General features: G+C 40.3%; 1 protein-coding gene across 1 annotated transcript in view; it reads right to left on the reverse strand.

Annotated features, from left to right (window-relative positions):
* col16a1 (collagen, type XVI, alpha 1) overlaps window positions 1-24,604 on the reverse strand; it is a 53,664-nt gene that overhangs the window by 24,346 nt on the left and 4,714 nt on the right. Inside the window, exons 3-10 of the mRNA XM_077591316.1 lie at window positions 24,030-24,180; window positions 15,854-15,948; window positions 12,229-12,381; window positions 8,618-8,705; window positions 4,417-4,485; window positions 4,210-4,327; window positions 1,393-1,516; window positions 426-707 (exon numbers count right to left, since the gene is read on the reverse strand). Coding sequence (XP_077447442.1) covers window positions 426-707; window positions 1,393-1,516; window positions 4,210-4,327; window positions 4,417-4,485; window positions 8,618-8,693 — 669 coding nt within the window. The 5' untranslated portion in view covers window positions 8,694-8,705; window positions 12,229-12,381; window positions 15,854-15,948; window positions 24,030-24,180. The remainder of the gene's footprint in view (window positions 1-425; window positions 708-1,392; window positions 1,517-4,209; window positions 4,328-4,416; window positions 4,486-8,617; window positions 8,706-12,228; window positions 12,382-15,853; window positions 15,949-24,029; window positions 24,181-24,604) is intronic.

A 24,604-nucleotide genomic window follows, 5' to 3' on the forward strand; every position in this document is an offset into this window, starting at 1 on the left:
ACATGTTGAGAAGTTATATTGGGGGGAAAAAAAAATATGAGAAATGCCCTTCCTTGATTAAACTACCAGATTTTGCGGACTATAAATTGCACTTTTCTCATAGTTTGGCTAGGCCTGCGACTTATACTTTTTTTTCCCTATGACCACATGACCACAAACAGCTTGTTTTGTTGTTATTTTAGGCTATAATTGTCAAGAAAACTTTTATGTTAGCAAAAGTCCATTTAGACAGTTATTGGTTGTTAATTTAACGCATGTTTGTTCTTGGTTTCTGATAAAATGGAAAAATTGCCCTATTGTGGGTTTCAGAAGCTTGTAAAATGAACAGCATTTAAAGAGTATTTTATCCAAATGAGCCCATAATATTAAGAGCAACAAAGCATAATCCAACCTGGGCTTTGAGGAGATTGGTCGCCCAAGCATACCTGCACTGGCCCACCATCGGTAGCACGAATGCCCAGGAGAGTATTCCCACCAGCGGGCGCTCTTCCACGGTTCTCCATGGGCCGCGTCTCGGCGTGTCCGCAGTCCACTACGAGCGAAACCGAATCCCGTCGCACGCTGAGGGCCACCTTATGCCAGCGTAAATCCAGCAGCGATTCCACGCCCTCGTTAGCGAAGAAACAGCTCGCCGGGTCATCCGGAACAGCCGACCGCCCGACCCTCAAAGACAGCGACCCATCGGGGCCGTTGAGGTCCACGGAAAGCTACGTTTCAAGCAAAGAGGTTTCATCAGAACGACAGGGGAACGTCACAGATGGAAAATTAATCAAATAGGAATACGCAAAAGTAGTAAATTCAAAGCAGGCAGGAATGAGTGTCAAGCGAGAGTAATACGTACATGCGGCGAGCGCTTGACGGAGGTGTAGAACACACACATGAGGATGATTTAAAAAGGAAGACATTAATTACACACACGAGCAGTAGACCTGATAAATCATTCCTAATGAGAGGAGCGGGCCTCCATTCATCATACATATTGAGTATTTAAATCTGGCTTCTAGTGATTATAGGTACTCCCAGGAACTCTTGTGCTTCATCATGCGACACACATGCATGAATAACAATGAAGGGGAACACCTTGCAGTAGGAAACGCTTGAACGGATGAGAAAGAAGGCAAGAGAGAGATATTTTAAACAAAGAAGAAGGAGGAGGGAGTTGGTTAAGGATAGTTTGGAGAGTAGACTAAATAAAAAAATAAAAAAATGCTAACATGAGCGGTGTCGGGGTTGATCATTAATGGGAAGGAAGCCGGGATAAAAGAGCAAATGTACAGTGGAAGTAAGAGTGACAGGGTAAATTGGAGGTAGAGATGTCAAGGCGAAAAGGAGGAGAGGGAAGGTAGATGTGATAAAGGTGGAACTACAAAGAATAATATGAGAAGGAAAAACCTGAGGGTATCCTTGCTCATCAGATATCTGGAGAAGGTAGGTGGTGTCCCTCAGGGCAGGCTTCTTTAATGCCAGGGTGAAGATTAGAGTGAACTCCTCAGGAAGGCCATTAGGAAAAACCTCACTGCAACACAGTAAAGGTCATAATGCTTAATGATGTGTTACGTGGCAGAAGTTCTGATGGAAAAAAAAATCTATTTCACAAAGTGAGCGTCATACAATTATCAGTAGAATAGAGCTTCTTTTCAAATAGTATTCTCTTTTCAAAGCATGGTCTTTCATCGTATGCAAAAATGACGTGAAGAAGGTTTGAAGAACTTCTCTAAAAGCATTTGTTTAAAATTAAGAATTCCAAGTGCCATTGATTAACATGTGAATATGTCTGCTGTGGACATGTTTTCAAAAGATTAGTGTATAAGTTTAAAATATGCAATTGTCCACAAGGCCATAAACAATTTGACGGTGCAATAAAAGAAAATATGTAAAGCGAGGTTTTGTGAGTTCACATCTTCCAACAACAGCAATTTGATAACCAAACCTTGGACTAAACAAGTAAAAGCGGACAACCGTTCAAAAAAAAAACATCTTTTGAAGTTGAATTTTCACATTCACTTCATATAAAAAAGTTTTACAATGACAGATAATCCTTTAAACTAATGTAAATTTTTGTTCTCTCTCTCACTTTGCTGGGCTTTTCTTTATATCAAAGAAATCCAAAGTCTTCAAAGTAAAAAAAAAAATGTTACTAGGGCCTGATTTATTTTGTAAAATTATCAATTTAAAAAGAGGCTATCATTAAGTTTAGTTATTTTTTGCCAGATTAAAGTGTTGTTGTTTTTCAGAATTCAAACGAACTCTTCCTCCTGATGTGCTTGAGGCTCAAACGATAAGGTCCATGCCTTTGTGATTTTATTTATTTATTTTTTTGATACGCAATGGTTGTTTTCCTATTTCCGTTTATTCCCCCACACATATTGCAGGGTGCAGACAGCATTATAATGCAAAGCACACAATGTGCCAGTAACCCTTTGGCACTAATTTTCATAGCAGATACAGCTCAGCAAGCCGCATCCCTCCGTTTTGGTCAAGGGCATCTAAACACACAAATTCAGACAGACAATTATTCACTGCATGAAGGTGTATTGAGGGATGAAAGGTTCACAAACAATCTCAATGAAATGTATGCTCACTGAGATGGTAAATACTTGCTCTGTTACTCTGCTCAATGATGGCAGCTGGCTTTTTTTGGGGGGAGCCCAAGGAGCGATTTATGACTGAAAAATGATCCAATTGCAACTTCCAGACATGATAAAAAGTGTACAAGGTTAGAGGTAAAAGTGACAAGAGAACTGAGAATTAGATTTTGAGAGAAATTATACACCATAGTTAGGTATTTTAGTCAGTTTCCCCGCTGTGTTCCCTTTTGTCAAGCCTTTGATGTATTTTTTTATTCCACTTTTTCAAAGTTAACATTTTTTTTTGTTGGCATTTGCTCTCCAGGGTCTCTCTAAAAATGCATCTAATAATAAATTCTTTCACTTTAGTACTCCTAAATTCCATCTCAATACAAAGCTAACACATAAACAAACTATTTTAAGGCAGTTGTTCCTGTTTTGAAGCATGTTAGCCTGAAGGCAACTTCCTATTTCGAATTGTTCTTATACGAGTTATTGCAGAACAAACACGGAACAAAACTAATTAAAATGTAGTGATTAGAATCGGGACTGGAAGCCATGATATCAGACACTTTTCTCGCTTTTGATTCACTCCAGCTGCATTAAAAAAAAATCCTAAATCAATCAAACCCTCTTTTGCTGAGCGATGCCCATCTCGCCTTCAACAGACAATAGAAACGAGAAAAAAACGGTGAGGCTTCATTTGCCTGTCACTCATTTGTGAGTCGATTAGCCTCTGATACCAAGCGTTGGTCTCCGATTGATGTGCGTACTTCAGCTCGCTGTAGATCAATTAAAATTAAAAAGCTGCTTGAGTGACAGCACGCCTGTTTGATATGGATTCAGCACACGGAGACACATTTAGCTTGTAACTACAAAAGAATGCAATCACACTCACAGTAGGGAAGCCATAGAACAAGCTCCATTTTTTTTCTATCCCAGACGTCTCATTTTCTGAAGCACTAGGGTCGCAGGGGTGCTGGAGCCTATCCCAGCTGACTTTGGGCCAAAGGTGGGGGACACCCAGAATGGATGGTCAGCCAATCACAGGGCACAATGAGTAAAAAAAACATTCACACCCATCTAGGGGCAATTCAGAGTGTCCAATCAGCCTACCATGCATTTCTTTGGAATGTGGGAGCACCTGGAGAAAACCCACACAAGCCCAGGGAGAACATGCAAACTTCACACAGGTGGACCAACCTGGATTTGAACCCAGGTCCCCCACTGTGAGGCCGACGCGCTAACGACATACATCCCTGATATATTCGTACTTATTATTGGCGCCATTGGAATACTCAAGACATTTTTAAACTTTGATCATGCATCCTTAGTTTCTAAAGGTCAGGTGAATTTTGGCACATTGTGTGGCCAAAGATGAATGTGTGAAGCAAATAAACATATGAAGAGAAAAAAAAAACATTGCATGGCTTTTCTTCGGGTACTCCAGCTTCCTCCTTATCCCCAAAAACATGCACGATAGGCTGAGTCACACTCCAAATGTTCATTAAAATGTGTGCGTGAATGGTTGAATTGGTCTAATTGTGACCTGGGATTGACCGACAAACATTACCCCGCTGGATAGGCTCCAGCACCCCCGAGTCTAGAACTTTTAGCAAAGTTGTGCGTGCATTCAACTCACTCAGTGGGGCGAATGAGGGAAGTCTTGCCTAAGCGGAGGATGACGGGTCCTCGTGGATTTCGGATCTTTTTGATGTCTTGATTCTTGAGAAGGGAGAACCGCCTCACCAAATTAAAACCTAAAAATGTCATGGAACTTTGTCAACATCCTGATTGAAAAAAAAAATAATAAAGAAGGAAGAAGAGAAGCTTGATGGAAAGGCATCACCTGTGATGTTTTCTCTCGGCAAATGGGGAAACTTCCATTCTTCCACTTGTAAGTCTGGGCACTGTACATCTAGAGAGAAGAACAATAGGCTGAAAGTTGGATAGAGAAACGCGTCAATCAAATATTCATACGATATTCCGTTGAAAAGGTGAGAAGATAATTCATTTCAACAGGACTCTCCACGATAATGACCAGTCCACTTTTGATGGAAAAAAATACATTGATTTAGAGAAAAGTATAAAGGATGGTTGTAAAGTGATGTTACAAAATGCAAAAAAAAAAAGATGAGTTTGACGAAATGAGGTCAAATCTGTCCAGAGAGGAACACAGCTCAGTATGACAGGTTGTCTCGCACTGACTTGATGGACATGTTCTCACCTTGTCGAGAGACGGGGGCAGGGGGTATAGAAGAAAACTGTTGCCTGTCAATTTAGCCCGACAGACTAAAAAGAGGGTGCCTTGAGTTGTTATATGAAATGTGTGGGGGGAAAAAACTCTGAAAAATGACTGTTATACGAAATTAATTGAGCTCTTTGGGGCCGAGGATCATAGGACTGAGAAATACATACACTCTCATTTTCTTTTGTCAATCTTCAAATGGGGAAATGTCTTTCAAAAGCAAGACTTCAATGTATAACTACCCAAAATAACAAAGTAATAATAATGCAGCCCAGCTCCCAATTTGCTGTCGTTAAAGCCGATAACAAATTGCAGCTCAGAAGAGGTTTACACAGAATACAAGTTGCATTTCTCATATGAATCTAACAAAAATAAGGCTTATTATTAAGGGGCTAATGAACAGGGGGTAGTTGGAAGAAATAACCTGCTTTGAGAATAAATGTTCCCCCGTTTGATTTCTTTGTTTGCCAATTTAATGGAGTTGAAAATAATTGAGAGTTTGGATGAAATAAGCAGTGCAAGCGTGGGTTGCATTGAGGCATGCCGCGCCACATGTAAGTCATGTCAAGGGCTAAATGACGAGAGAAATTCCAGCGTAATTAAGATTGAGGAATTTAATTACAGATGCCCGCTGGTGAAGACATCCGCTATTCATCTTGACGCCCCGCAGCATCTGCTCGACTTGGTGCCAGCACATAAGACAAAGAATATAAACATTTGCAGTCCGTCTGTGGGATTGGCGTGCCTCGTTATTGTTGTTGTTTATGTGCAAATCAAGGTGTGGTCAACAAATGGCAAATGGGGGGGTTAGTAGTAAAAATACGCAGTTTTCTCATCTACTGCACTGATACTAGCTTCTGCAACCCACTCAAATATATCTAAAGCGTTTGAAACGTGGCCCGTTCAAAAGATGCAACATACAAAGACGGTCTATATCCCAATTCAATGTCTCCAAAATTCTGGCATATTGATGTCAGGGAATCTAAAGAAATGTCTTTTTTTATTCTTTTGTTTTTATCGCCGCCGCACCCTCCATGGCGGTGTCAAGATGAAAGCCTCGTCGGTCGTATAGAGATTATGGCTAGAGGCGAGCAAGAAGAAGGAAGCGTGAAAAGCTCAACAACACGTGAAGGAATGAGGAGGCAAAAAAGGAAGATGACAAAAAGGAGGAGAGAAAAGGCAATGGTAATTTGCTTAATGCCGTCATTTAAATGCACCTATTTCTTCTCTAAATAAAGTAAAACTAGACTTGGTTAGTACCATATTTTCCAGACTATAAGTTATCATTGTTTGCCTGGGCCTATGACTTAATATGTCACATTAACAGGTGGTTATTTTATCTGCTATTTTATTATCATACTTTAATATAAAATGTTTGTTCTTGTTTTCTGATCAATTTAAAAAAGATGGACACACAAAATCCAATATACAATTGTATTTGTTTGCCTCTCATTGTCTATTCTTTAGCAAGTGCTAGTGTAATTAGCCACAGAAAGTCTATACAAGGTTGTCAGCCAAGATATGGCTGCGTTTTCCTACAATATAGTTTGATCACAAACACATCGTATTTCCAAAAGATACACGACACACATTTTCTAGTGCGTTTGAGTGCATCGGATATTTTACTAATGTAACGTTATTAGAGTGTCCTTCTCTTCCACTGCCTGCTTGTGGCAAGGGTCACTGAAAGCAACTCATTTGTGAGATTCCCTTGGATCATACACTTGATAAGTACGTATTCATTAGGGAGAGAAGGTCAGAAGTTTGCTTGCACCGTGAGTTTTTAACAAGGAAGGATACTTAGCTATTGAATGTGCAGAACAGTGTGGCATTCACAGATAATTGGACTGGGCCGCTGATCAGCAAAAAAAAAAGTCTTTCTCTCAGATAATCCAGTAGCTCGGGACATTAAAGTCATCCAACCCATAGGGGGGGTTGGCTTTTGATGTGAGATGTCGTTGATTTACGACAATATTTCAACATTGCCTATATTAGGCCAAATGAGAGGAACTAAGGAGCTAATAAAAATGGAGGAGGAAGTAAAGTGGGAATATATCGCAGGGAAACTCTGCTTCTAGACAAATGAGACAGTAAATTTTCCTGGTTGCGTTCCAAAGAAAACTTGGAGGAACAATGCTTGACTGGTGGGCTCAATTACTTGGTCAGGAAGTTCGCACAGGAGTCAACCAATCACAACTGTCAAAGTAAGATGGAGATTTAGGACTTGAGATATATCTTTATGACAACATGACCAACGTTTCACCACAAAGTTTATGTTACGGGATGACAGTGGTCAAACTCAAAATGGCATAGGCCAGACTCGATTTAGCTAAATTTTCTTTAGAGCCTTTCTAGTCTATGGACATCTAAAACCATGATGACCTTGAACCAAAATGATCGATTACAGAGAAGCAAAGTATTGTGAAAGCTACTAATTTAGATAATATTGGAAGAATGTTTCATTTCCGTGCACGCCAACAACTTGGATTTTTTAGACGCACTTTTTGGATCTTATCCGTCTCGGCCTTTAGCTCCATGTGAGGTCTGGACACTCTTCGACTGCCGTAAAACTTATCAATAAGCATGCATTTGTGATCAACTTATCGACTGTAAACAATAACAGAAACTCTGAGTAAAGAAAAGTACTGGCATAACTCGGAGGAGTAACAAAACATTTTCTGAAGGTCGTGCCTAAGAATTTTGTTCCACATTTACATTCCTGATGTTGGAAAACACAAAGCGGCAGAAATTGATGCATCGCAATTCACGCGCCGACAAGAGAAATCATTTCAAGACAGCAGAGAGTCCAAAGTGCGCCAAAACATAGCATCACCTTAGCAAAGCAGTTTTGATTTGCCCGAGAGGAACCGTCTCTCGGGCTGAAGTGCTGCAGTTCTGCAGCACGATTCCTCAACACTAGTTTTAATTAAACTCCCTCCCCAGATGTAATGTCAGCAAATTAGCAGTAAATTGAGATTTGGATGAGTCAAAGGAATAGTTGGCACAATCTTATCGTATTTCTTGCCTTAGCAAAATGTGAAAGGTTGCAATTGAGAGCGTATTTTTTTCTCAAAGTGGGGGCTGCGAGCTGGCGCAGTTTCGTCTGACTAGTCAGTGATGAGGGGCTCCCCGGGGGAACTTCCTTGAAGCTTCTGGAGCTCCAAAAGCCGCAAGGGGCTGACGTTGCACTCAAGTGATATCACGGCTTTTCCCCCCGAAGAACGCGAGCAACATTTGTGACAGGTTTAGAAAAAAAATACACGATCGGTACGACAAAAAAAGGCGATTATGGGAGAAAATGTCAGTCAATCAAACACGCTGTAGGGTTGATTGATGGCTCATGCAGAGAAAAGTAACCAGTTATTTTAGCCACAGCCTGACCACCCCGCCACTAACAGCCGGCAGCTGAAACAAAGTAAGTCATAATTATGTTCCATAACACAGGAAGCGTTGAGCCACATCGGCTCAGGGGTTGTAAAGATGAACCGGTTGCTCGAGCGCCGCTAGTTTTTCAAACATTTATAAGACGGGCTTTTGATGAAGTTAGCAGAGATGCAATCCTTTGGAAAAGTGAAGACGTGTAACACTTTGTATTCAGTGCCGCAGTGGAAAGGCTATTGTGTGCTACAGGTTTCATATCGGTACACATATTGAGCAATGCCACGTTGAATTAAAAAACAACAACTCTTCAGGGTGTCTTAATGCGTTACTCTAAACTGTGGTTATGTTTGTAGTCTGGGTTTTCTATGCACTACAATGCTATGAGAAAATATTCAAATGAACAAAGCATTTTGAGGCTCACCTTGCTGCGATGGAAGTGTTTCACACAATGTGAAGCTGATGGCCAGCAGAGCCAAGCTAGCGCGAAGAAGCCACATGCTTTCACACACCTGATGGATAAACACAAACAAAATGTCAAACATATTTTGTAGTCTCCCCGCACACCTCTGTGTGAAGTTGACAAATTAAAGCGCCACGTTGTCCATATCGAACTGATGTTTATTTATGAGTCGGTGGTCGTCAATGCGTTAATTATGGACTATGATGCAGGTTTTGCTAGCGGCATAGCCACAATCTGCCTCGTTAGGGAGTGTTTGGCGATCAATTCATTATTTCCATCCATCTGCTTGCTCGTCTAGCTGGGCTTCAGTCACATAAAAATATACAAGCGTTTCCAATATTACATTAAAGTGGATCTGTAGAACAACAACGCATTTGAGGAATACAATTAAAACACGGCTTTATTCGGCAAAAGAAAACAATTGTTTTGTATGCGTCTTGGTCCGGTCACACACAAAATAAATATATGGACTGACTTGTGATTCGACAGGCGAGGCCAGATTCACTTCTGCTATTCCTACAAACCCATTTATATTCCCGTCGCAACCTCGCCTCACCTGTTTTTGAAGATAAACACGGCAATGCACATACATAAACACGGCATTCATCCACTCTGAGTCACATTAACACAGCAGCGACTGACCCGGATTTGCCCTCAGCATATGTAAGAGGCGTTTAACTCTGCCCTGTTTACAGGGAGAGTGGAACCCTAGAGGCAGGTGTGTGAGGAGACCTGTCCTGTCGTCCAGGAGCAATGACCTCCACCTCTGGGGCCCCCCAGGGGTTACGCAACGTAGTCCCGCCAGCACTTGAACGCCTGCTGCAATGCGTCTCGATGCAGCTCACATTGTACCGCAGTACGACCGCAGAATGGAAAATTTGATCAATGCAACGATCATTCCCACGTAGCTACGATGCACTGGAATGAATATTACACGGTTACATATTTTACCGGGATCGGTCAGGCTAGTTTTGGGCCAAGATTGTTTCCCGCAATTTGAGACAAAGGTAAAAATAAAGACGGAAACATAGCAAAGTTCACATTCCGAATGATATTTAGGCTGATGTTCCCAACAGATTTAGCGTGACGCCTTCGGTTTATGTAGCTGTAACTCAGCAATACTTCATTGCCTTGTTTGTATATGATAAAAAGGGCGGTTTTCCATTTAAAAGACTAATGAAATGTGTGGGTACGGTACTTTATTTTCACAGACATCCGAAGGTACAATCCGCCCCGGTGCAGAACAATTTTATTGTGAAATAACAGTAAGGGAAACATCGTGAAACTATATTTCTCCCCGCGGCTGCTTGGGCAGAAGGTTAATCAAAGCCTCAGATGGCTTTTTGAGCACTCGAAACCTGCAGCCATTACAAACGGCCAGATAGCACATAATCATAATAACAAGTAAATTCTCACAATGTATAATTCAGAAGTGAGACTGATGCATGTTAAACAGCTCATTGCATTCATTTTCGGGCAATGATCCAAGTTTTTTTTTGAAGGATTTGCAAATTACATTTTTTTTTATTTAACTGCCACTACTCTCTGCTCAGAGAAGATAAAATTGGGCCACTGTAATTGACCTCCAGGAAGTCCCCAAAGCAGACGACTGGCATTGGCCATTTCTAACGAATGTTTGGTGTCCTCCCAATTTTTTAAAAGCAAAATATGTCCAATTCATATTGACTGGCAGTGAAAATAAAAAGTCCATCGACAGCAAAAAATGTCACGAAAGTGACAACCAAGGCAGCTCGGTTTGTCAGAATGGATTACCAAACCAAATGCTGAAATGTCGGCTGAATTTAATCGAGGTACTGCTTGAACAGGGTCAAGCTATTTTGTAGCTTTTTCTTAACTTAAGCCATGAAGAAAAAGACACAGTTGGGCAAATTTCCATTGGATTAATTGCAAATTCCTCCAGGATAGACCACAGTTCTTAGCCCCAAGAGAGTTCCAAGTTTATGGGCTGTCTCTTGAGAAGACACGCTTTCAACTAATAATTTAAGACTCTCCCAAAACATGCAAAATTTAATGGTAGCAAGCCTGGACTTGATGTACCCAAAGTTGCACACTTTCTACATCCACGCATTAGAGTTTGAAGAAACCCAAACCGAGATCCCTTCGAGCCATTGCAGCTGGTCCGTAGGCCGCATGCAATAACTAGGGAGAAGTAAAATATTACATGCTAGCTAAGGCAATATCTCAAAGCGTGCTTTCGCTCAGGATAAGCTGAGGCAAGTTTTCAAGAGTCTTACATTCTGGTCACTGTCCAAGAACTTCAATAATATTCAGTAATGAGAAACAGGCTGACAAAGTTGCAAGGGGAAGAAGGAGGGGCGAAAGCAGGACAGTTAATCTCTGAGAGGGCCTACTCTAGAACGTCTCAAGTTACCAAAGACCTCCACACTTTCAATATGGCCTCCTTCAAAGAAAACCAAAAAAAAAATCATCTCATGACATAAGATATTTGGCCCAGGGCCCATGACATGCATGGTTGGGTGAGCCTCCCCAAGTATTTCTAGTCTAAATTTCAGATGAAATATTCACTGCTGACCCAAATAAACAAAGGGTCAAGGGGTAACGAATTTGACTGCAACAGAAGCGACTGTCGCACTTACCGGATCGCCCGCAGCCGACACTACATGGGTGGCCAACGGCGAGTTAAGGATAAAATGGGGACTTTTAAATTAACGACTACAAATGAGTCATATTCTCACGGGTGCATAACACTGGGTCAAGCGTCCCTGGAGATATTGAGATGTAAAGTAACTTCTCTTTTCACTGATGCAGTGATAATTTTGCAGGGGAAAATGCAAATGCTGAAAACGAAGCACTCCAGGGAGTGCAAGGAAGAGGGTTGCATGGGCACTGATGTTCAATCCAGCAAATGTAGACGGCCTGCCTAATGAAAAAAACATATGGGACTTTGAGAGCAATGCTTTTACAAGGTTGTTTAAAGCCGGACATTATCGCTTTGTCTTTGTGCTGTGATTCACGCAGACGAAAATCACGATGCCACGATGTGACGCTATTTTTTTTCCATGTTCTCGTAGCCCAGATGCAAGCCTGAGTCAGCGTTAGCCACATACATCTCGGCTTCATGATATACGACTTTCATAATCGAGTCGGCGTAAAAGATGCACATCAATTTTAGCCGGGCGCTCAACAAACTTACAAGGTACTACAAGACGTAAAGTATATACTATAAAATTGGGCTCACAAGTTTTTATGTCTACTTTTTACTTGGAGTAATTGGGTATGGTAACGAGTTGTTAAAGACAAGAGTCAAGGGTCAAATCGGGGGTTTTGAGCGTCCCTTCATAGTGAAAGCGTTGACTGGAGATCAAATGTAAAGTAGAGTGACAGAAAAGACAACCTCTGGGCTAACATTCAAGTTGGCAAGAACTTTTTTTTTTTTAAATTCCTCTATTAGTTTGCACTTGTTCAGTCATTCTCTGCCAAACAACATGTTGCAATCTTAGTCTACTGTTTAGAAAGCAATTTCCGGAGAACTCTGCATTACCTCTCCGTTTTACACTTTGCTATGAGTACATTACATTCATTCTACATACCTTAAACTTTTGACTGAATCCACTCACGTGAATTTACATAAATCCTCCAACAAAGGCATACATTTGCACACGCATGTCCGATGGAAGTCAAAAGTAATCCAGTGTGTGGCGTTGGTTTGATCCTTTCCTTGACTTTTTGTCTTGAGGCGTCTTCTGCAGGGAAGAAAGAAGAAGAAAAGTTACAGCATGAGTGGGAGTCCAACTTTTCCCCTCCCCTCCCTAACAGCAGCTAATTCCCAGCCCTCTACCCCCTTTTCTTCTCCTCTCCGTCTCCAATCTTTCCATGCATCGCCTTTTTTTCCTTTTCTCCCAGTTTTACAGAAGGGATTTCCTTGATGATGTCACCACGTCCACGCAAAGAGCGCCTGTCTCGAAGCCCCATGAGGGTCTTTCCTCCGGCCAGACCAGGCCTTCTCCTCAGCCCTTTTCTCCCCTCCGTATTTCCTACTTCACGCTGGCTCAGGTTCAAACCCACAGTCTGTATATCGATGATTATGGCTGTAGAGACGCTGCATTATGAAGACAAATTCACTGCATTGTCATGCATAAATGCATCATACCTAGCTCTGATTGATGGCGGAGTCCTCTGCTTCCACATTGTTTATTGCTGGATTAGATTGAAGCGATCCATAGAGGCTTTAGAGGCAACCCAATGACCATAGAGAGCCTTTACCTTAATGGCCGCATCAATTGCGTCTAGTAAATTGTTCAATAGGCAAATACCAAGTTGGCATTTATCTTGCGAGTCCCCAGTGATGTTCCTGCGTGGCAAAAGGAAGGTGGCTCATAACTTATTTATTCATGTTTGATGTTGAGCGAGCCTCCATTCTTTGCAATTACCTTTAACCTTTGGATCAATATTGATGTCAAATGCAGTCTGGGGTGCAATGTACTCAAGAAAATGTGCTGTATTGCCCTGGGAGATTTTTAATAAAGCTTTCTTCAATTAAAAGCTATTACTCTACATAAGGGGGACTTGATAGAAAATGTTCAAGGTGTCAGAATGCTTGAATTTTCTCCAGCAATGGATTATTCCAACACAAAAGCATTGAAAAAGAAGCACCTTTTCAACATGTGGTAAAACCAAAGGCATTGAGAATACACCGCAAACCAATGATGAAATTATCATAGCCATTTATGCAAGCAGTTTCAACAAAAATGCTACACGTTGCTCATAAATTTGAACCATTCATATGCGTCCCTAAAGTAACTAAAAAGGAAAAAATCCTTCACCTTGAAGAACCAATAATGAAGCTTACAAAACATTGCCATGCAGTTCGGGTGCTTTTTTTAGTTATTTCTTTTTAACTTTGCATCAAATTATCTGTTTTTGTGCCACGTGGCAAAGAAAAAAAAAAAACGACAGATCCTAATTCTTCTTTCCTGAACTTCTTGCCTCTTTCAATTGTCTCTTTCATTTGTCCCTTCCCAAGTCCACTACCTCCATCTTACTACCCGACACCGGGCGGTCCGTCATCCGTAGCGTCGGTTATATCAAGGGGTCTCTCCCCGTGTCGTTTACTCGACATCCTTAGCCATTGGTTTCATTAGCAACTATCTGAAGCGCAAAAAAAAAGTGGATGAACTCTGGCATTGTCTTTATTGGCTCACTTATTTCCACTGCATGCTCTCGTGCTCCACTAAGAGGATGAGGGATGAGAGCTCAAGAGAGCAGCCAGCGAGGGCAGGGGGACATTATCTGGGGGGCAAACGCTGCTAAGGCTTGTTGACGGGGGAGTTGAGTTGAGATTACAAAAATAGAGAGCATCATTTTTCTGACTTGTATTTTTATCCTCTCCATCCCAAAAACTCAGGCGAGAAATAACAAACGTGCAACTCTCGGCGCCCTTGAGTCGATGCCCGGGACCTCGTTTTTTGTTTTATTACCGTCACTTTAAGATATGTACACCCAATAAATTGCCTTAATTTTCTCTATCAACCCCCGTTGACTGAATGTAAGCAATACCGCTATCAATAAAAAAATGAGTCTACGATAGTTCCGTTTGCTGGGCTGCATTATTACGGCAATAAGACATGGAATAAAGTTAAAATGTCAGCTGAATGAGTCCCAGTGCTGCAGAAAACCAGCGTTTTAAGTTCCTAGGTGATGCTGCATGGACTTGTACGGCGTATTATGTTGCCAAAGTCTAATTTGCTTGTTGTGACACCAGGGTGGCGAGAGCAAAAAAATACAGTTCAATAAAATGGAAAGAAAACGGAGCACTTTTAAGGTCACGTGGATGAAAGGCAACAAAGACAAATTGTCAGTGAAACAAAAAAAATCTCGAGCGAGAGAGCATGTACGTAGACTAACATGTGGATCTCATTTTGCCAACTGACACAGATTCCCACACACACCATTAATGTCTTCTCTCCCTCTACTCATTCTTTCCGTTCTCAGAAAAAGAAAAAAAGTTTGTAAAGGCAAAGAGAAGGGGGTGGGCGAATAGAATATGCTGACTAGAGAAAGAAGAATTAAGACAAAAAAACGACTAACGGAAATACAGTAGCGTGGCTTTTCCATTTTACCAGACAACGTATTTTCTGTAGCTTTATGCCGTTGAGTTCTTGTTTTTCCTCATTAATATATGTATATTTCCAATTGAATTCTAATGTATTTGAAGTGTAGTAGTAGTAGTTTACTTTGATTATTCACCAGTTTGTTGTAGTGCTTTGTGGTTACTTTTACGCCTTTTTCTCTCAATACAGTAAATCACCCTGAAATGCTCTTTAAATGAAATATGTGTTCTCTTTGAGTTTTAATTGTGTTCACATTATGCAGTCATGAAAAAAAGGTCCTTTCTCGCATGGTTCTGAAATAAAGCTGTTAATTCAAGAGGCTCTAAACCACAGGTGTCAAAGTGGCGGCCCGGGGGCCAAATCTGGCCCGCCGCATCATCTTGTGTGGCCCGGGAAAGTAAATGATGAGTGCCGACTTTCTGTTTTAGGATCAAATTAAAATGAAAAGTATAGATGTATATTACATTTCCTGATTTTCCCCCTTTTAAATCAATTATTGTAATTTTTTAATCCATTTTTCTGTATTTAGTTCAAAAATCATTTTGTAAAATCTAAAAATATATTTAAAAAAGCTCAAATAAACATTGGTTTAGATCTATAAAAAAACTGAATATTCAGGGCTTTTAATCCAGTTCTTTTAATCCATTTATAAAAAAATATCTAAATATTATATCTAAAATGGTCCGGCCCACGTGAAATCAAGTTGACGTTAAAGCGGCCCGCGAACCACCCTTGCTCTAAACTTTCAGGAATATTAGCAGTGACTCTTTTTGCCCTTAATTGCATCAGCATAGAAGAACTGTCTCCTTTTAAATATAAAACTGCACTTTAAGAGATTGCTAAAGCACACATGAAAATGCGTTGCATTACAACAACAACAAAACATGTTTTTTTGTTTGTATTTTTGCACAAACAAGCCACCATGAAAAGAAGCTTTAGAAGTCAATGTAAAAAGAATATAAAACGCACTCTGGTGACTTCAAGTGGCTCTCTAGCCAATTCCTTCAGTACATAAAACACAGCTGAATAAAACCAAATGTTGCGCTCAAGAACAAAATCGATTCAAGCAAAATCAGAACTCTGCGTCACAAGAGGGGATCCTTACCTTGAAAATTCTTCATTATCACGCTAACACGTCCAAAATTGCTTGCCAGTAAATAGAGTGGCTGTCAGCTTGGGGCAGCTTTTTTTTGGCACAACCTAAAACATCACAAAGCAGAATATGGATGAGCTTTACAACTGTTTTGATTGAATAATAAATCAGTGTACGTTTTTTAAGTGGTTTAATCTTGGTCTACATCGCCAAAACACACCTTGGGGCTAATCAAACTGTTGCCACGGGGATGCCGAGCACACGAGGAGTGCAGAACCTCCAATAATTGATGCTGAGGGTTTAATTAAATCAATGGCTCGTTTACATTTAGATCATGAAGGGGCGCCGCGATGCTCTCCGTTGGAGGGCACACTTAAGCGACTTCCAAAACTTGCCTTGCAACTATTTTGTCAGCAAGTCTATCAGTGCAAAGGGCGCCCCTGAGGAGTTATAAAAAAGTGATATAAACACAGCTTAAAGCACCACATTTTGCTGAATATGTCAATTGCACCAAGAGGTGGCCATTTGGAGGGAATTCTGGACCCGAGTCGTGAACATTTCCAAAAGCCCTTTTTTATGACTCAAGTATATTTTACACTGTGCAGTAGAAAACCGTTTCTTTATATAAATGTTGTAGAAAAAACATAAAGTGAGGAGCAGGGGAAAGAAAGATGTGAATAGGTAAAACATTATGGGGGTGCTATCATTCTTTTCAAAATAAAAGTCATGGGAAATTGCAAAAAAAAACGTACATTCATTGGATTTGTTCTGGTTTAAACATAATAACATAACATAAACATTCTAACTTCCACACCATTTATAATACAGTAGTACCTCGACCTACGATCAGCCCTACCTACGACATGCTCGAGATACGATGAAAATTTCGATCGAATAATTCGCCCTAGATGCAATCAAAATTTCGAGATGCGACCAAGCCAGGTGGCCATGACATGAGAGGCTGTTTATCATGGTACCGCACTGTCTTTTTTTGCCGCATCTCTTTCGTGTATAACAGATATCTACGAGCACTGAACGATTTATTCAGACGAGTTTCTCCTACGCATCGGCCAGGAAACGCACAATGCGCATGTGCGGGCAAAAAGAGGGCTTTCTGGGTAATGAAGTATACTCGTGCACACAACACCGATTGCTAATGGCACCCTTTCTCAGAATCAAACTTCATTACCCACAATCAATACGTTGGTAGGCTGTTATTCCTTCCTTAGCCTGTTAGCTCCCGCGATCGCTCATTCAAGACTACTTCTCGTTGGCAAGTGGTCGTGCGTTATCCTATTGTGAGGTCATTTGTGTGCATCATTTTCGGAATATTTTGAAGGGAATACAACAGCAAACAGCCCATCGATAGCGAACGTGAGGGTGGAGGCGTGGCAAACAGCTAACCCGCCCAGAACGAAGGTAAAAAAAATAAATAAATAAGAATTTAGTTTTGTGTAAAGTTACATTAAATGTATGTTTGAGTGTGTCTCTCTATATTAATCCAAGTTAATTTAAATTAGTTTGTTCGTTTACGAGTGCGTTGTTGCCGTGGATAAAGTCCCCCCAAACTTTTTTTCCAATCCAATATCCTGTTTTTGGTGTTTTTTCAGAGGTTTGGAACAAATTAACTTGTTTTTAGTTCATTTCAATGGGAAACGTCCGCTCGAGTTACGAAAAGCTCGACATACGATCTCAGTCCCGGAACGGATCAAGATCATATGTCGAGGTACCACTGTACATGTTTTTTTTTGTCTAAAATTGAATGCAATTCAATTATTTTGGTTATAGTCAATTATTTTTGAATACCTGCTCCATTCTTCAATTAAGAACACATACTCCGCTTCTTAAAATGTCCTTTGAATACACTTTACAGTAGTATTAAAGCAGAAAATTAATTATGTGCACACATTTTAACTTGTTGTCCAGGTCATTAGGAATTTTATAGGGCTTAACACCAGCCTTTTTCTCACTTAAGACAGTGACTATCATAGCTGAGAATCAATGATGATTCTAGAGAGAGCAATAGGGAGCAGGCAGACATGGAGAAAGACATATACTACTATATAGAAGGAAAAAAAAGAACATTCCACAGTCCTAAACTGATCGATTACCTCCCAACAGAGCCTAGTAGCATTGATTGGTGAGTAAGTAGCTGTGGCGCAGTAGCTCCACACCCAAAGCCCACACACCAATGCTGCAATGCTCCAATAACCGTCACTTCATGTATCATACTTGCCCAGTAGAAAGGAACAGTCAATACATGTTACTTTTGTATTACGGTCGGGGACTTGGCATATGCTGTATGGTTAGTACGGTTGTTCGTTGAGACATGAAATAGCTTTAATTTCTTCCATCATCATGCTTGTCACTGGTGTGTATCTCAAATTGTATTTTCCCTTTGAAATGAATGCCTTTCTTGTCTTTGCTGCGTGACAGGAATGCTAGAAGAAGCTTGATTGTTAAATATAAAGAATGTGTGTGGCTAAATGGGTTACATCTGTGAACTCATTCAATGCATTTCAGATGGGAAGGCTGGCATTTATAGTAGAGGTCCAATGCATTTTGATTGGAAGGGCCGACAGAATCGAACAAATGGTTTTTCCAAAGTGTATGTTTTTTACATGCTGATTTAAAGTGGAAAAAAACCCAGCATTATTTTACGAGGCACTCAAATTGCTCATTATCATTACGAACGTGTGCTCCAAGTGTTCTTTTTTTGCAAAATGCAAACCATATTTTTTTCCAATCAAGATATTGACTAAAACGTGGCAAACAAGAATTGTAGAAAACTAACGCAAAGGCCATTGGACTAGTCAACAATGAAAAAACCACCTGAGATTGTGAAGCCCTTAAAATGGAAGCGGTGGTCCTTCCACCGCCATGCGCCACTGCTCTTTCCCAAAATCATCCCATTGACAGGCCAGACAAACGACACGGAAAACACAACCTCCTCGGACCTAATTAACTTCAGAAAACATGCTGCACAACATTTCTTTGGGAAATCACATTTTGACATAAATATCCCCACGCAGGCGGGAAAAGGAACATTTGAGATAACCTGTTTACATGCAGGTTGGATCCCAAAGCAGCTCTGCTCCATTTAACCGGCCTCGGAGGTAATCCAAATTCACAAATAACTGCACCAAGCAGACTGCTGCGTCTACCTAGTTGGAGAACCACAGAATGACTTCTTCTCCCTGAGGAACCAGGTTAGCAGATTTGACTTGTGCAATTAACCTCGTTAGAAAGTTTGGACCAAATGTGACTGTTGATATATTGAATCGTTAATTTTACCGCTTGTAGCGCTGGACTTATTCATAGCTATTAATACATCAAATTTCTCAAATTTCAACTGGGAAGGATGAAATTGTGTGTTTATGGTTGTTCATCACTGTCACCATGTCAGTCAAAATGAATTGAACGTCTATCCCCATCAATGACAGCCAATAAGTTGATACTAAAATAATAATAATAATAATAATAATAATAACAACAACAACAATAAAACAATAATAATATAATAAGCCACCATGTCAGTCAAAACGAATTGAACGTCTATCGCTACCAATGACAGCCAATGAGTTGATATTAAAATAATAATAACAACAACAATGATAATAATATAATAAGCCACCATGTCAGTCAAAATGAATTGAATGTCTATCGCCATCAATGACAGCCAATTAGTTGATACTAAAATAATAACAACAACAAAAACAACAACAACAACAACAAAAACAATAATAATAATATAATAAGCCACCATGTCAGTCAAAATGAATTGAACATCTATCGCTATCAATGACAGCCAATGAGTTGATACTAAAATAATAACAGCAACAACAACAACAACAACAACAATAATAATAAAACCCTATCCTGATCGTGTGTTTACCAAAAAAAAGTGGCAGGCTTTAAACATGGCCCTAGCGTGCTTATCTTTTTTTTCTCCAAAATGCGCTTGAAGAAAAAGTTTAGACACCCATAATAAACATTATACAACATTATTTGTGTGTGCATGCTAAATGGTGGTTTTGAGCACAGGATTTGCTTAGTCTGAAGTAAAAGTAATTTATGACGGATAAAAGCGCTCGGATTACAACTGTATAATCTGGTTAACCCAAAAACTGAACTACCTGTTCCTGCAAAATTGGCACACGCATATGAGAATAATGCCATGCCAAAAACCAAAAAAAAATCAAACTCTTCAGCAATCCATTTAAAAAAGGATGATCTTTCATTGCCAGCCCTCACAGTCGAAATGAATTGGAATTCTCGTGACATTGTCTTTTTTTTTTTGTACATAGACTACCTTTACTCTTTATATGTACATATATTTCACTCATCTACTGACGTGAGCTTTGGGACCAGTCACTGTTTTGCAACTCTGGCTTGCTTGCCAGTGTGAATTAGAAAGAAGTCTGCTCTGCCTCCTCTAAATGTTTCATGATGTTTACCAGCCTGTTTGTTCTGAGAGGAGATCAAGGCAGACCACTCCCACTGATACACACCAAAGGGAGGGGGCTACAGAAGAGGCAAAGGAAGGAAACGTTGTTGGATGAATGGCTTGTCGTAGAGCTGGAGGGGGCTTTAGTGATGGATGCTCGGAAAAATGGGCGCGGACATCGCAACAGCGTTGAAAATTTGCAAGGCGTACATGTTGCCAAATATCGTACATCTTAATTTATGCGGACAGGAAAAGAAAAACACGCGCTGCAATTTGTATGATTTCGACGGCACGAAAGACCGATTCAGTGGAACAAAGAATTAAACGCAAATCAAGGCCTGCTCGCCATCTTAAAGTCGTGCCAATCTGCAGTGATCAAGCTTGATGCTAAATTTGAAGCCCTAAATAAAAGGATCATGAATGAAAATAAATCTCTACAGTAGTTGTGATCCAAAGCGATAGTATCTTGATGCAGTCTAAAGTGAGCTTTAGTCTGATGGCTTTTATGGGGACAACAACAACAACAAAAAGTATGAATAATGCAGAATTCTTAAGCATTTAAAGTGAACTGCGCAGCGTACTGTGAAGTGCTAGTGTGGCAGCAGGGGTCTAGCATATGTATTCAATCAATATATATGGAAATATCAGTGATTGGCCAGCCCAAAGTAGTCTCCAGCTCACCTGGAGCCGTTATAACGATGAGCAGTACAGAAAATGGATACCCTTGCACTAACATATATTTATTCTCTGGCCTGGATATTAGTTCAAAATGTGAAAGTCTACATCCTTTGATCTGGCAAAGATCAATTAACTATGCTTATTTTTCATCTCTTAATAACATCAGCCTCCCATAATCAATAGCTTTTACTTCATGGTCGTATATTGTCAGAGTTATTTTCCGTACGCCAAAGAATGTGGGACCCTTTCAAGCTTGGAATGGGCTCTTCCATCTCTCCCCTCATTGAAAATACAATTTTCTGGAAGCCCTGGCAATCATTGGCCCTTAGAATTGTCAGCACCGCCAGCTAAAGTGCCCCCTCCCCAAACTCCTGGTGTGTATTCCATACACAACGTTGCCTTCATTACTCCCCTTGCACCGCCTTTGTCCTCCCTCTGTCACTTGCTTTTTCCCTCACACCACAATCTCCACCTCATTTCTCCTGTAATTGGGTCCGCATCCAACATTACCTCTTTTTTTATGATTATTATTTCTATTAGATTTTTTTTATTAATCATCACAAAGGTCACATTTGAGCCAAACGGAATAAAGATGGTCCTAATGCTCTCCTCACACATTCCTGCCTAACTCTAACTCATTTCCCTCTCCTGCAAAACAAATGCTCTTTCAGTTTGTTGCATTGCAGCAGTCTATCAAAGCTCACAATAGTTCATCCGCCTTCCACTTGGGGGCGTCATGGCCATATGCTTCCAGTCAGAAGGGTGTGTAGAATTAACATCCAAGTGCCAACATGTTCTTTTGCTGCTGCTAACGTGTTCCACAATTTCCAGTACATACTATATAGCATCTCCCGAGTAGGCTGCCCTCCGTCACCCCCATCCCTCCATTGTAGCATCCCTTCCATTCCTTAAATCAGCTGTGATAAAACAGATGCCAGATTGAAATGTCAGAAGCATATCTCAAACTGCCAGAGCATTAACCTGGTCCACCTCAGGTGGCTTTCCTGCTTCTGGAAGGGATGGAGTGGGGAAAGAAGTGGGGGATGGTCCGGGTGTGTATGTGTGTGTGTGTGTTTGGGGGGGATGACATGTTTAAGGTGGGATGAACTGCCGTAAGAGCCCATGAGGCTTTCAGAAAGGAGGCAGATAAACAGATGAGGGATAGAGGAAAAAAAGCAAGTATTGACAATAGTAGTTGGCAAAGAAATGTAGGAAGACAAGTTAATTAAAGTATTGCAATAGCAGCGGTGTAGAAATTCACTGAATTCATGTTAGGGAAGACTTTTGTCCTGGTTATTTACTGATTTCATTATTCATTCTGATCAACCAATGATCTTGGGTCAGGAGTAATTTCCACTGGGTGATTTTTTCTGATTTTTTGCACTCTGAATGAAGCATTCTCCTGTTGCCACCTTCAAAATTCCTTAAATAAAACAAAAGCGCACTTGAGGAAAGATCCTCTCGATAAGTCATGTCGCTTGCCTCATTGACGCTAAAGCTGAGGCTCTTAAGAGAAACAATGATGAAATGCAGTTCAACACTAGTGCACACTAGCACAAAAACAAAAATAGTGGTCTAAAAGTAAGACACTTGAACTAACTTGGGTTTGTTTGACAACAATTGACTACATAACAAAAATATTTCAGCAAACTCAAAAATAGATGTTTTTAAGGAGCTTGAGCATTGAGGCAAAAATAAACAACATTTCCTGCAGATATATAATCCGAAAGTTTGTGTTGGACTCATTTGACAATATCAAGACATGGTCATCTTGGCAGAATGACACATTGAAAGACTCCATGTGCTTTTATCCTTATAATAGGGACAGAATCTCTATCATTGCCATGGCAACTACATTTCACCTACTGGGGCAGCTGTAGCAATGTGGCTTGTCCAGTAACCAATGGATAAGAAATCTCAATCGTTAACCTTTCCCTCATGTTTAAATTGCACTTGTGAAAAACTGTGAAGCCCAAAATTGATGTGGGGGTGGCAAATTAGGGCTATAAACCTCAGACTGAGAACCATTTTGGGCTGCATAACGGAATATAAACAACTGTGGCCCACTGTAACTGCAACAAATTATGAAAATATAATACCTTGCCTCTAACTATTACTAACAGGTATACAAATAAAGTAGTATTCAAGTCCTTCACTGAGTCCGACTAATTTCATTACAGGCTAATTGTTTTTCCAGGCTTCTAAGTCCCTTCACTATCAGCTAAAATGTCATACTCTATAGCACATGTGTCAAAGTGGCGGCCCGGGGGCCAAATCTGGCCCGCCGCATCATTTTGTGTGGCCCGGGAAAGTGCTGACTTTCTGTTTTAGGATCAAATTAAAATGACGAGTATAGTTGTATATTAAATTCCCTGATTTTCCCCCTTTTAAATCAATAATTGTAATCTTTTAATCCATTTTTTCTGTGTTTTTAGTTCAAAAATCATTTTGTAAAATCTAAAAATATATATAAAAAAGCTAAAATAAACATTGTTTTAGATCTATAAAAAACTGAATATTCAGGGCTTTTAATCCAGTTCTTTTAATCCATTTATAATTTAAAAAAAATATAAATATTATATCTAAAATGGTCCGGCCCACGTGAAACCAAGTTGACGTTAAAGCGGCCCGCAAACCAACCCGGGTCTGACACCCTTGCTCTATAGGGTTTGAGTCTACAATTCCTGAGGAGAGCTCTTTCTCAAAGCTGGAGCATTCCCATCATTGAAAAAAAAAAATCAAAATAAATTATGCATCAGCGGGTTGGGTAGCCTTGAAGCAAAATATCATTTCATAAAAAGTTTTTGAAATGACAGAGCACAATCAAAGACCTGCCTTCCCCGCTTTTCAGAGCAAGTTGGATAAACCCTAGCTCACCAGATGCATTGTCAATAAGTGCTCCTCTTCCTTTATAGCTCCCTGACTCATTGGCACAGCACTCCTCTCTCAGCGGAGGTATCTGCACATCCAGCTGGTGTGTGTCATGCTCTGCTGCTTGGTACTCCTCATTAACGACCACCATGGCCAGGAGAGCAGCTGGACACACACAAAATATTCACTCACCTTATTTCCATTTTGCTTGACTCTCTCAAAGAACAGAGACAGGTGGAAAAGGAGGGGTCTGGTTACTGTTGTTTCACCCCAGAGCGCCATCCAAATGCCTCGAAAACGCTTTCCTGCTGATGACCAATGGCAGCGTTCCATTTCCCGCAAACTGTAAAAATGCCACAGGGGGAAAGGTTTAAGCCCAAAGTCGCAATTCCTGGATTTTCACCTTAAGGAGCGCTGAGCAATAAAGAGTCAATAGATCTGTGTTTATTTGCATTGTTTCAAGGGTTTTACAAAGTGGGGGATTTATGACAAGATGTTTCATTAACATGAGTCAATGCAAGCAGCCCTGAGATTGGCTGGCAACCAATGCAGTGAATATATACTAATGTAAAATTGATTTCACGTGGGCCAGACCATTTTAGATATAATATTCAGATTTTTTTTTTTTATAAATGGATTAAAATAACTGGATTAAAATCCCTCAATATTCAGTTTTTTATAGATCTAAAACAATGTTTATTTTAGCTTTTTTTTTTTTTTTACATATTTTTAGATTTTACAAAATGATTTTTGAACTAAAAACACAG

Source organism: Stigmatopora argus, chromosome 21, assembly GCF_051989625.1.
Source record: "Stigmatopora argus isolate UIUO_Sarg chromosome 21, RoL_Sarg_1.0, whole genome shotgun sequence".
Taxonomy (NCBI): domain Eukaryota; kingdom Metazoa; phylum Chordata; class Actinopteri; order Syngnathiformes; family Syngnathidae; genus Stigmatopora; species Stigmatopora argus.